The 13,955-nt window shown below is 45.7% G+C and overlaps 1 protein-coding gene across 1 annotated transcript in view; it reads right to left on the bottom strand.

The window, feature by feature from the left end:
• Positions 1–11,781, bottom strand: part of LOC137882295 (pleckstrin homology domain-containing family G member 1) — a 30,246-nt gene extending 18,465 nt beyond the window's left edge. Inside the window, exons 1-2 of the mRNA XM_068724521.1 lie at positions 10,741–11,781; positions 1,816–2,390 (exon numbers count right to left, since the gene is read on the bottom strand). Coding sequence (XP_068580622.1) covers positions 1,816–2,390; positions 10,741–10,750 — 585 coding nt within the window. The 5' untranslated portion in view covers positions 10,751–11,781. The remainder of the gene's footprint in view (positions 1–1,815; positions 2,391–10,740) is intronic.
• Between the last annotated feature and the right edge of the window lie 2,174 nt (positions 11,782–13,955).

Below are 13,955 nucleotides of genomic sequence, written 5' to 3'. Positions count from 1 at the left end.
CTTTCGATGCCTTTCCTTGTTGTGTTTTCTGGTCTTGCAACATGTTTCTGTATTCGGTGAAGACGTTTTTCTCCATTTGCACGTCTGATGTCTATTTGCACGTGTTTTCTTTAAGTTAAGTGAACTTTTCATTGCCACCGTGGAAACATTCATTCTTTCACCTGCCGACAAAACCGTGTGATACTTACATGTGATTCATTTAAATACACGCATACAGTTAACACACGGGCAGGCTGAGAGAGAGTATGTGTGTGTGTGTGTGTGTGTGTGTGTGTGTGTGTGTGTGTGTGTGTGTGTGTGGACCATAACGCTGCCCGCTGACAGATGAAGCACAGGTGAGCCCTTGGGAGTCTGGGTAAATATTTGTGTTGAGGCTGTCACACCCTCTTCTATTGCAGGAAGCAGCATGGGCAAAGGGATTAGTGAATCGGGGGTTGCAGCACCGGCTCATATAGGACGGCGCTGATAACAGATGGGAAAATGCTGTCCAGCAGCTCAAGTCTTTTTTTCCCCTCAGTATGTGTAAACTGTCATGCTAAAAGCTCTATTCGCACAGATACAATCTTTGCATCCATCCCCTGTGCACTCACTGGAACCGTCAATAAAAGGAGTGAAGAAAGGCTAAACGCACGCGTCTTTTTCTAAAGTACCGGTGAGGAATTAGCTGTCTTGCATTCTAAGTGTGGTCTTTCAGGGCTGGGTGGTCTGCTTCTATAATGGCAATAGGTGGTCTGCAGAGCAGAGGCAGCAGAGGGTTATTAAGTACAGCTCCTAGGCTCTGTTCAGTGTTTTCCTAACCTACTTTGGACATTGTTATCTCAGAGCTAAATCCCTCTACATACCTTCCTCTATCTCTCACCTTCCAGTCCTGAAGAAGGGAGGAAAAGGAGGAGCAGGAGAGGTTGGGACATCGATCAGGGGTGACAAAAACCAAACCTCAGCCCCACAACTTATCCCGTCTCTTGGGAATATGAGTTTCCTGCTCTCTTTTCAGTCATAGGCCTTTTTAACCCCAAATAACAAACACGTACAAATACACAGAGTGGACAGACAGCCTGGAGTGGGGGAGGAAGCACTGCTTAGAAGGAGGATATGGGAAAAGGTGGGCAAAGCTCCAACACATGCATGCTCATACGCACATGCAAAATACGGCTGTTTCTACACAAACATGTTGTCATTTTACACCACGAGTCAAATCCAAAACGAGCTGCAGAATGTAAATGCGAAACACGCATCACATGTGTGCTCCACATTTTTTCTGCACTCCATATGAATTTTGAAGTTTCCCAGAGAACCAAAAAGAGCTGAGCAGGGAAACAAAGAGAAAGGAGAGCAACCTTTGATTCAAACCACTACACCCAATCCTTAACAAAGCACTAGACTAGAGGCAATGTGTATCCTCGCAGTTCAAAAGGCAACCGCACAAAAAGAGTGTATTTATTTGAGTGTGTGCATACAGTATTGTCTGTGTGTTTAAAAAAAAAAAAAAAAAAACATCTAAAAGTTTTGAATGTGTGCCTGTGCCTGCCGCACAAAAGGCACCGGTGTCGTGTAACTCGGCCGAACCCCTCCCGCAAGCGCAGGTGACTTTATTGTTTTGGCGGTTCCCAGCAGGTAACGAGTTGTGCGTGTCACGTGTGTGAGGGAAACCACAAAGACGTGTGTTATCTGGTGATTTAAAGCCCCGTATTCCTCCCGACATTTCAAAGTTGGGACCTTCAAAAGATTTGAAACCCATTTCAGTTCATGCCTCTAATTCTTCAGGCCTCGAATCATCTTCTCATTAAACATTTTTGTGAGAATGAGGTTCCTCACCTCCACAATGCTGCGCAGGTCCTGGACATAGGTTCTCTCTGTGTCCAGTATCTCCTGCACCACCCGGTCCACATAGGTCCTGGGTCCCTGCATCTGACCTGTCTGCTCTCCCGGTCCATCGGGACCACCCTCAGGCTCTGAATGTTCTGTCAGAGTCTGTCCACCGCTCTGTCTCCCTTGTCCCGTCCCTGTGTCCACCCGTCCATCATTTCCGTCATCTTCCTCCCGGCATCCCAGCTGCCGGGCGGGGACCAGTTCCAACCGAATCGCCCCGGAGTCCCGGTCTGGGGTCACCGGGTTGCAGTGAGGGGCGGGGACGAGGGTGGAGCGGCTGCCCAGCGAGCAGTGACTGTCCCGGGAGGATGCCGAGGAAGAGGTGGAGCTGTAGCTGATGGGCCTTTCGGCGCTGTCGGGAGAGGAGTCCATGCTGAGGGCGGAGCAGTAGCGCGACGAGGTGTGGCGGAAGGCCGGGTTGCGGAGGCAGCGGGCCGGAACGTCAACGGAGCTCAGGACTGAGCCGGAGTCCGGGACTTCAGGAAGAGGAGGCAACGCATCAGGCAGGTAGTTGTAATCGTCTACAGAGGAAAAATAAGAAGAAGAAAGAGATTCTTGTTAGTCAAATTTAATTGTGTTTTTTATGGATTTTTCCACGCCATTTATTTCACTGGTTTGTGAGGCTGCAGAGAGCTCCAGCAAAAGTTCTTCATGGCACAAGTTGTGCTGCAGTGCAACGTCAAGTACATTGGGCAAACTCGCAGCGACACGTCCCCACACCAAAGCAGCCCCTTGAGTCGTTGTGCTATTGTTCGTCTGAATGCCTCTTAAACAATGACTCTGCCTATTGCATTTTTTAAATTTATGGTCGTCATATTCACCACGATGCCTGTGTATAATTACTGCAAACAAACAAGACCACAGTCTAGACAATCTGTATCTCTAATACAAGCAAACAGAACCGCTGTCCTCGTGGCTATAAAGAAAAGTTTGCATAAACAATATATGTTGTTGCATTCTGTCACAATGACCGAGAAACTGTCAAATATTCACTTTAGTTAAGATGCTTGACATCTGACATAAATATTACATAAGTTATAATAAGTACTTTAGGGAAAGTGTAAAACGTATTTGTTTATAGTAACTATATGACTCAATATTAATGTAGTAATGATTTACTGATGCTGTAAAGTCAGACACAGCAGAGCCGTTAAAAAATTCAAATCAAATGCACACATTCGACAGACACTGACCTTGTATTTCTTTTTCCCCAGACTAAGTGCTAAAAGGGACTCACTGTATGTAATTTCTAACAGTTACAACACCACTTTCATATTCCTACAGTGTCGTTCTGTTTAGCATCCCAATTCCTCACATTCCAGCTGACCGCAGTCTGACCGACCACCCGCCATACGGGGAAAACAGACTCCCAGAGTTGTCCTCAGTTCCACTCAAAGAAACTGTTGATTTCTAATGTATTTGGGCGAGCGGTAAATCTGTGTGTGTGTGTGTGTGTGTGTGTGTGTGTGTGTGTGTGTGTGAGCATTTTTGCAGCAAGACAGAAAAAAAGATTGAGTTTAATGACAAGATTAGGAGTGTAATGCTGAGAACACTCCACTCTGAGGCAATGAATGAAAGCCCTATTTCGATGGCGGAGAGACAAGTTTGTGTGTGTGTGTGTGTGTGTGTGTGTGTGTGTGTGTGTGTGTGTGTGTGTGTGTGTGTGTGTGTGTGCGCGCAACTACAGGGGTCTACTTGGCATCAGGTCGGTGCCAAACTGGCTCAAAACCGTGAGTCTGCGAAGCGATCCGTTAAGATATGATTACCGGCTCCCAAGGCCCCACAGCCAGGCCAGCTGAAGTGAAATCACACATGCAGCATATCAGACGGACGATATTCCAAGTTTCCCCTCGACGTTTTCCAAGGTCTAGATTCACAGAAGGGCCAGCTTTACGCGGGAAGAACGGGGAGCAAATAAACAGAGCGGACAAGATACGGAAGGACGGCATGAGAGGGCCTCATACCAGCTCTGTGGGAGTTTGACACCAGTCTTTATCATCAAAGCTTGATATACCGGTGACCCGGCAGCACCGGTGTTGTGGCAACATTGAGCTCCAATGCCTTATAGGACAGTGTCGCTCTCTCGCTGCCAGCAAACCCCCGGTTGAGGCTAAACCTGTCTCACTTCAAAGCATCAAAGATCACAGACCAAAAAACATGAAACGTGAAACTGAGAACAAGCTCAAAGAATCCCGCTCTCTCACCTTTCATAGGTACCATGGAGGTCTTTTTCGCCATGGTGACACCTCTTTTGAAAGCACTTCAGCAGCAGGCTTGCCTGTTTGACTGGTCTGTGATGGAGAGATCACAGGTTGGATTCTGGCAACCACGACTGTACTGATACCGAGTTAAGAAAGTGAACGTGAATTGTCCTGCTCTAGCTGGGCCTGTAATAATCTAATTTAAACAAGGAACAAGCTTAAAACACAACAAAAGTTGATTATTAAGGGAAAAGCCTTAAAAACTATAACATTTTCAGGAAAAAAAAGTGGTTATTTGTTTTCTTACTGAGATTTAGATGAGAAGTTAGTCCCGGGATGGTGTTTAGCTTAACATAGCATGAAGACTGAAGCAGAAGGGAGAAGCTAACCTGGCTAGCTCACTAACGAACACGCATGTCTTGTTTGTTTTTAATAAGTACACAAACATGAACTGTAACAATGAGAAGCTAGGGTAGCTAGTGGTTGTACAAGAAGGTCTGGGCTGGAATCATTTCCTGGGTATTCACTGAGCTTTAGATGGTTTTTGAACATTCAAAGCCAGGCTAGCTGTTTCCCTCTCTATGCTACGCTAAGATAATCACGCAGCCACCGACCGTATCACAGATCTTTCTACCCTCAAGGAGAGAATAATATATTGTCCTGGCTTGGAGTATAATATTCACTCTCCTTTTAACATTGTTTTGTTTTTTTTAGCAACTGAATGCTCCACTTTCTTCACTAGCTAATTGCTAATTGTATCCGTCTGCTGCTCGGTGCTGGGCAGCTGGCGTACGGTTTATCCATCGTTAAGTATTGATTAGTGCTGCTTTAAGTCCAGATATCACACATAGCAGTTTGCCCTCAGGTCCATCCCTGTTCACTGAAGCCTTACATGTTTATCACAGGAATGCAAAATTCCTGGTTACATAGTTTCTCAGAAGGAAACAAAAGTGTTGCGCTGAATCAAGAGTTATAATTTTGCTCCACTGCTATGCCAAGAAAAGCAGGAAGGAACTGGAGCAAGAACAAGTTTCGAACTGATTCACCAAGCGTGTGTGTGTGTGTGTGTGTGTGTGTGTGTGTGTGTGTGTGTGTGTGTGTGTGTGTGTGTGTGTGTGTGTGTGTGTGTCCATCCATCCAAATGTTTGCACTCCTAATCCTGACCCACTTTTTAACAATTACAGATCAGAAAGGAGAAGGAATCCAGTCGGTGAAAACAACACACTCACACAAACCAACAGCCTTGGTTTTTGGATAAGCAATATACTGCTTTCAAGTTAGCGTACACACAATGCACAAAGGCTTTTATTATATTACATACCATGACATTAATGGGTAACTTGCCATTTTCTTTGCCCTTTGACAAATCTATAACATATATCCTTCCTTATCACAGTAAGTGATATATGTACATCTATACTGTGTGTGTGTGTGTGTGTGTGTGTGTGTGTGTGTGTGTGTTTCACGCTAAATGCATTCAGTTTATCACTCCAAAGATAACACTAACTGAGCTAATAACTTAATGGTCCAACACCATCAATTTCGGCTAGATATGAGTGGGCAGAGTGTGCACACGTGCAACTTGCGCGCGCACAGACACACACACACACACACACACACACACACACACACACACACACACACACACACACACACACACACACACACACACACACACACACACACAGACACAAACATGCAAGGAGAGCAAATACAGAGAAACCGTGTTTCCGTTTGCCGTGAAACCCAAACACCACAAAGAGAGATTGCTCCATCTTGTGTTTGCCCAGCCCCCCCTTCCCACCTTCCAGCTTCATGTTTGGGGCACACCCTGGCCGTTTCCTGGGTGAGCTGGCTCTTGTACACACACACACACACACACACACACACACACACACACACACATATAGACAACTAGCACCCCCACCCCTCTCCTCAACACACACAGACAGAGAGCAAAGATGTCCGAGTTTCAGTTACCTCCTGTCCAGATTATGTTCAACCTGATCCTTGTAAATGATCTCTAATTATGCTCTTTAGCATGCAGGTTGGGACTGTTTCTTCTGTGTGTGTGTGTGTGTGTGTGTGTGTGTTGTGCACCAAGGATTAGAGTAGTGTGTGAGGGCTGTGTGTCCTGCCAGACTAGAGCGAGCGAGAGAGAGAGAGAGAGAGAGAGAGAGAGAGAGAGAGAGAGAGAGAGAGAGAGAGAGAGAGAGAGAGAGAGAGAGAGAGAGAGAGACCTGGCTTCAATCTCTGGCTTTAATTTAACATGAAAAAGACAAAAGAGCTGGGGCGCTTTATCATTCAGTCAAGTTTAATAATCAGGCCTGTCTGGAAGGCAAACAGTGAGAACCACGAGGAACCAGACTAAAGACTGAGCAGACAATGTACACAGCGGGTACAAAACACTGGCAGTATACTCTGAGTCACATGTGGTGTTTTGCTCAGTAGGTTAAAAGTAAAAACAACTCTTGTCATTCAGTTTTAGATCAACAAAATACCTGTAATTTAAATGCATGCGTTTATTTTGATAAGCAAAAATTGGTGAAGAATTGAACTGTCCAATTATCCATCATTGTCAGTTGCTAATGACGCTTCAAATGTAGCTAAGAAGGAATCAACACACATATCAAACTAGACCAAACGACCATCTGCACACTGAACGTCTGCTCATGTTCATTCATACATGTGCATGCATACGATCTACAACGCTGCAGTCACACCGCCGGTCCATCCAGGTTTAATGAGTCGTGCTACACTTAAGCCGTCCACTCACAGTCGAGCTCTTCATGGTCACCTGAAGCGCTCTTTATGCTGGAGTGGTCAGCAAACAGCTGTCAGCGCCCTGGTCTCTTTAGGACCCTGATGATCAGCACTGGTAGCTCTGACAGCCATGAGAGCGTTTCTGAACGTGAACGTCCTATGTCGACATTTAAATATTTAAATATTTCAAAGTATGACGTCATATGCAGATGGATACAAATGTTGCAAAAGTGTGTATTTTGGGTTGCATGGTTTCCCCTAATCATTAGGTTTCAAACAAGTGTAATAAACTGACAATGCGTAGTATTCTGGTTCCAGCAACTAAGTCTGCACGCGACTTCCAGGGAGTATCCCTAAGCAATAAAACACGGGCCTGGAAAAATCAACGAGGGGATTTCATAGCGAAAGGAGTTTGGCTAACTCTAAAGGCTCACGTTTGATTTAGCTGAACTTTGGAAGGCATTATTGCAGGGAGGACCGTCGTGCAAGAGTGGGAGCGGTTCAGGGTCAGTTTGGAGAGAAGGAATGATTATGGTGACCAATGAACGGGCAGAGAGCGGGTGGATTACGCCACATTGACCGTGGACTTGCATGCAGTTCTACTTATGCTACATCGGTGGTCTGTCTGCGTTTGGGTGTGCACAGTCCATGCAATCAGGAATTTTTGTTTGGGCTGCATTGGGACGGTCAGTGCGAAATTTACGTCAAGCATGTGGAAATACATAATTAAATTGAAGAGATGTACATTCACATTGACCTGAATGTGTATACGGCTATACAGTAGGCCGTCAGAATTTAAAACCTTTGAATTGCCTCTGTTGCTACCTGAACACAAGATTCTGTGGATGTATTTGAATTCAATTCTGAAAGTAGATTCAGGACGCATGCAGGAAAGACAGTTTCTTAATTTTTTCCAGAATTACAAAGTTGAATAAAAATGGAAGATCCACTGGAAAAATGTAATTAATTTAAGATAAAAAGAACGCAAAGCCAGAAAACATTCAACATTCACAAGAGTTTAATCCCCCTTCAACTGTTGGCCACTGAGCAGCACAACTACTGAGATAGTAGGAAATGAACAGCGGCAATATTTATCTGCAAATGACCAACATTTAAGGAAAAATCTTGAAGCTTTTGTCCCAGACGGGACTCGACCTCACACCTGGAACAGCTCATGGATCCTTTAATCAACCTTGTTTGCCCGTGTGTGTTCTTGTTTATGGTGCAAAGGCCTACCAGATGGCAACCGAGTTCAATTCCACGCAGTTTATTGCTGACTTTACAGTCTTACGTCACAAAAAGAATAAAAGGATAGATTGTTTTTATGCAAGTACAAAAGGATAGAAGCAAAAGCATCTCAGCGAGTTAAAGTCCAGTGGTTTTTGTCTTCACTTTGGCAACACTATTAGCTGCGATTTAAGGGAGAAACATGGTGGGAGGAGGACATGTGTAACTGTTGAGAGAAATGAGGAGGAGAAGACCCGAAGGAATGAAAGTAGGAAGGAGAGATGAGAGGAGCGGTTAAAAGGTCAAACACCACCCACTCCCTTGCTTTTTTTTCCCCCACTTGCTCCGTCTCATTTTGAATCCAGTCTTTTGTTGTACATTAACCCTTAAAAAAGTATTCTACCAAACTCTTATCATCCTCTTTAAAGCATCAAATACAAGCTTGTGAGAGTGTTTGTTCCCTGCAGGCAAACCGCAGCACCATAAGTCCTTCACCGTTTGTTTAGCTACGGCCTCACAACCTTCCGCTGCGTCCACCTAGAGGTCAGCCTCTGGTTCTGATAGAGACGCGGGCCTGATCGCAACTGACGCTAAGGACCTTAAAGTGTCACTCGGGATTTCACAGCGCAGCCAAACAGACTGCCGAGGAGCCGAGGGAAAAAGAGAGAGGGCAGAGGTGGGAGAGAAGGAGAGAAGGAGAGACGCGAAGGATGGCGTCGGAGACGGGAGGCGTTTTTTTTTATTACAGACAAAGAGCTGCGCTGGCTGGTTTCAGACATTATAATGCAGATGTTTGGGAAGATGGATGGAGAAAGAAAAGAAGAAGAAGAAGAAGAAGAGGAAGAGGAAAATCAACATTTCTTCATTGCTGAGTTGACGCAGAACAAGGCGCACAAGCTCCAGCTGTCTCCAGACAGTATTTCAAACATCTCAACACGCGTCACGACTGGCAAAGACAGAAGTTTAAACTTGAGGTGTGACTTAATAGACTCCTGTGGCTTTCATTGCCTCACAAAGCATGGTTAAAGTAAACACACACACACACACACACACACACACACACACACACACACACACAGAGCTGGGAGGCTAATTAGCAACAAATGGCTTTTTCTCACGATAAACTAAAGCCGCTGAAACATCTGCCGTGGGTGGTGGCATTCACACATTTTTATATATACACAGATTAGCATCCCCTTATCTTCAGGTTATGTTTAAGAGATGCGAGTTAAAAATCCGAGAGTCTAGTTGAGATTCTCTGTTTTGTCATTGGACGATCAGCGAGGAATGTGCCGCATAGTTTTGGCCGACAGCACCGGTGTTTAGCCTCTGTGGGAAAAAAAAAATGTCCACCAGCGAACTTACACCCCCTATTTTCGGACACACGCTCTCACACCAAGCCCTGGGACACCCATGCGAACCGTGCCCCCGCACACACCCTCGCCCTCCCTCGGACCGGGACACACTAGCCTTGTTATTTGACCCGCTTGGATTGCAGCCCAAAGCGCGCCGCTGGACTCTCTGCATCCACTTCAGTCACTCACCGTTCTAGTCCTGGGTGGACAACTGAAGCATGGGGTTGAAGAACTATTTATTATATTTCTATATTAGGCAGATTACTCCCCAAAAAAAGGGATCTGCCCCCCCCCCCCCCCCTCATTCTGCACCCATCCAGCCTCCACAGGGCTGGAGCTCCTTGCACGTGAGTGCTCAGAGTGGGGGGCAGATGTCCTCCCAGAGGACTGGGCTAGCAGGGTGGGAGGAGACGGACGGAGGGGTCCATTGTCTCCGGCACCTCTAAACCAAAGAGTTTGCTCTAAACAGTAATTATCCCCCCCCCCCCCCCCCCCCCCCCTCCTCCTCTTCTCTGTTCTGCTCCCCTCTATCCCCATTTGTAGCCACCCCCAACTGCTGCCCTCAAGGCTCTAATTTGGGTCACAGGCTGCAGAATGGCATCTCAACACTCTGTCAAACCTACACCCAGCAAGAGGAAACTGACACATGTGCTGGGCCCCCGAAGAGATACGAGACAGAAAGAAAGCGGTCCATTTCATTTGTTGTTTTCTTTAAATTCATGGACCAAACATTTAGCAAAAAAAACACAAAAAAAAAACATACCAAATGTTTTTAGTTTTCTGCAGAGTCTGCATTTAAATGACATCTGTTGCTACCGACAAAAAATAAAATGTATAACCACCATGATCGCGAAAAGAGCTGTGAGCACCGTAATCTCAGAATCACGAAGGACCGCGAAGCCTGCGAGAAAGCAAACGCGCTCCATTCAACATGAGGGGCGAGAAAACAAGCAGAAGACGCTGTTCATACAGCTGTAGTGCAGAGAGACGGACGCTGCAAAGGCACTTCACACAGCGCTGTCAGCCGAGGAGAATATCACACACACACACACACACACACACACACACACACACACACACACACCACCACACAACAGAGCCACTAAGACAAAACAGCCATCACTGGCTTGTAAATGGACCCTTTTCATTTATAAGTTGCTGTCTGAAGTTTGTGTGTGTGTGTGTGTGTGTGTGTGTGTGTGTGTGTGTGTGTGTGTGTGTGTGTGTGTGTGTGTCTCTATGATTTGCACATGCTGGGAAACATCATTGAACATATTTGAAGAGGAAGAAGAAGAAGAAGAAGAAGAAAAAAAGCTGATGCTTACCGGTAGGCATTGTGGTTTGGCTCCAATTTACCAGAAACTAGAGTGCAGAGGTTTTAGTTTTTTTTAAATTCAGACGCAGATTTAAAGGTAAACAGGACTTCCTGAGCAGGTCACATATCCAGAGTACTCCAAACAGTATTTTGCAGCCAAAGCCTGGAAAGATTCCCTTAGATTTCCCAAATCATTGTGAGTCCTTTCTTCTGGGAGCAGTCCGCTCCACCAAAATACACACAGGAGCATAGACTCTCAGGTTTTCTCCTGAACACACACACACACACACACATACACACACACACATGCGCGCACACTCAAACACACTCCTCTGGCTGATGTCTTTTCTTTCTCTCACTTCAGCTTGCTAAGGATCTCCTGTGTCTGAATGCCTCTCTCTCTCTCTCTCCCTCTCTCCTTAGGCAACACATCCACCGCATGCATGTGTGTGTGTGTCTAAAAGTGTTCATGTGTGTGTTTGCATGCCAGTGTGTGTGTGTGCGTGTGTGTGTGTGTGTGTCAGAGTGAATGGCCTCTGCTCTCTGCTGCTCCCTCCCTGCTGGGTATTCCCCTCCCCTTGACTCCTCCTCCCTCTCTCCCGCAGCAAATTACAAGGAGCTGGGAGTTCCTCCTCTCTTTTTCTTTTTTTTTTCTTCTCCTCTCTTTCTTTCCCTTCTTTTATCTTCCCCCTCTCCATTTCATTACTGCCTCCTCTTCGCTCCTTCCAAAAAAAAAAAAAAATCAAACTTTTCAGCTGGGGTTCGTAACGCTCCACACCTTTTGTGTGTCTACACGTCTGCTGCACGCTCAGCAGGCAGCTGAACTGCTGCTGTTGGCGCACAGCTCCAGAGATCACACACGTACATACACTTTACTAGGAGGGGGGTGGGGGTGTGGGGGGGTGGGGGGGGGTTACGGCTGATCAATAGAGCCAGCTCAAACAAAAGCTCCTCATCCACCGCAACGCTCATTGTGTCCCACATCAGAGAAAGGCTGGACTCACTGAGCACACACACACACGAATGCCAGAGGTGGGTTCCCAAATAAATATGTTAACATACTTTTATACAAATACACTTTTGTATTTAGCAAAACATTGTTTTTAGGCGCACTCTGCTGATTTTACAAATTAAGTTCATGTCACTCGTCACAGTCATCATCATCATCATCATCAGGGTTAGTTCGTCTTGGACTTAAAAGACTTAAAAGGGATACGAGCAGCTTTCCAACCAGCTGTGCATCACCACAATGTGGGTAGTGTATGCAAACGGACAATATTAAACTTCCCTCCATGTCGGCAGCACCCAGAGGCCCCCGTTCACTTGCTCTAGAGTCGTTTGTTCGAACTACAGATTGTACTTCCGCAATTTCTGTGCGCAATTCTAAAAATTGTAGCGCTGGAATCTAACACCCGGGTCTTTTTGAGCTATGTGAGCCATGAAAAAAGGAGGAAGAGACGGCCACAGCATTTAAAAGAACGCAGGCTGCGTTACAAAAATGGAGGTGTGGATCCGGGGAGGGATGAATTAAAGATGATACGGAGTTGCGTTATGGTATGTGTTTTGAAACTTGACTCACACAAGGGCGTTCACATCTCGGCCATTGTGAAAATGTCCTCAATCTCAGTAAGTCTCTTGTAAGTCCCCAGATTTAAGTATTGGATTGCAACTGTTAATGCTTTATTTAAAGAGTTTAAAAAAGCAGTTTGCTTACAGTTTAATACCCAGCCCTCTGTGTGAGTGAGTAAAAGCCTGAGGAACTAAAAGGAAGTAAAAAAAAAAAAAAACTTTGATTAGAGGAAAGTTTGGCAAAATACACAAATGTCTAGCAGAAGTCCTTAAATCTTAGGACCCCCTCCTAGGTGTCCCGATCTCCAGGTTGGAGACCTCTGCTCTAAACGTGTATAGTTTGAGAAATCAGTTCAGGACTAGGACTATGCGTCCCATAAAGAAGACACACGTGAGACAACGGGCCCTCAGTCTCACGCACTAAAGCAAATGTGTTGACTATTTGTCGTCCGTCTTTAAAGACAGGGACAGGTCCCAGCAGCATGGGGTCCTGCTAACACCACCCCCTTCTCCTCACCATAAAATAATAGAGACCCAGTGGACTATCCTCTCTCACTCACACACACACAGACACACACACACACACACACACACACACACACACACACACACAGGACCCCAAGAAGCACGACCCCTCTCTCTAATGGTCTGAGGGTCCGTTGACCCACGAAGCACCTAAATCTCCACTCCCAATCCAAATACTGTCCACCTCCCCCCACCACCTCGAGCTCACACACACACACACACACACACACACACACACACACACACACACACACACACCTCCAGCGTCTAAACTCCTCGGTTCAGCCAAGCACGACCTGTTGATGACAGAAGCATACAGCAGCAGTCCGGCTTATCTGATGCCCCCTGTGTGCTCCGAAGGCCTCCCCGCGGGACATCGACCAGAAACAATATTGTTCCTCTTTTACTGGAAGTGACAATCGCCATATGTGCTGCTACACATGTAGACACATCGTTTAAAAAAAGGGGGACGAAAGGGGAGCCGGAGAGGCTGAGAGTATTGATCTAAATCACAGATTAGTTCATTGTTTTGACTACAGATGTGATCCGGCAAAAGAAAACTTATGAAACATCATTCCCTGATGGATGAGAGAAACATTACAGCAGCTTGTGATAAGTGCTCCAACGATGAAGATTTTCATTGTTGATTCGTGTTGATTAGAAGTTATTAATAGTCTGCGACGTCTTCCGTGGTTCTGGCTGGTAATCGTAAAGAAATAGTGCGACATTTTGTTAAATACGCTTATTTACATCACAGAGTTACATGAGAAGATCGATACCACTTTCACGTCTCCACGGTGGTTAGCCTAGCTTAGCATAAAGACTGGAAACGGGGGGGGAAACAGCTAGCATGGCTCTGTCCAGTGGTGAGAAATCGGAATCAGAACCCCTAAAGCTCACTAACTAACTCGTTGCATCTCATTCGTTATATCTTTGCATCAACAAATGTAAACACAACAATAAGTGAAAGATACTGTTGAGTTGCATTATGGGTAATGTAGGATCCAATGTATCCGGTGGTTGTTCCATATTAAAAGGACAAAAAATCAGGATCTCTTAATTGTGGGCGTTTTAAATGGTTGATCGACAATCACATTTTTAAATCGACTACTAGCTTCTGCACTACTTGCA

Source organism: Cebidichthys violaceus, unplaced genomic scaffold, assembly GCF_023349555.1.
Source record: "Cebidichthys violaceus isolate CVI_PGR_0920_01 unplaced genomic scaffold, fCebVio1.0.p SCAF_31, whole genome shotgun sequence".
Lineage (NCBI taxonomy): Eukaryota > Metazoa > Chordata > Actinopteri > Perciformes > Stichaeidae > Cebidichthys > Cebidichthys violaceus.
This window is presented reverse-complemented; position numbering and strand designations above follow the sequence as displayed.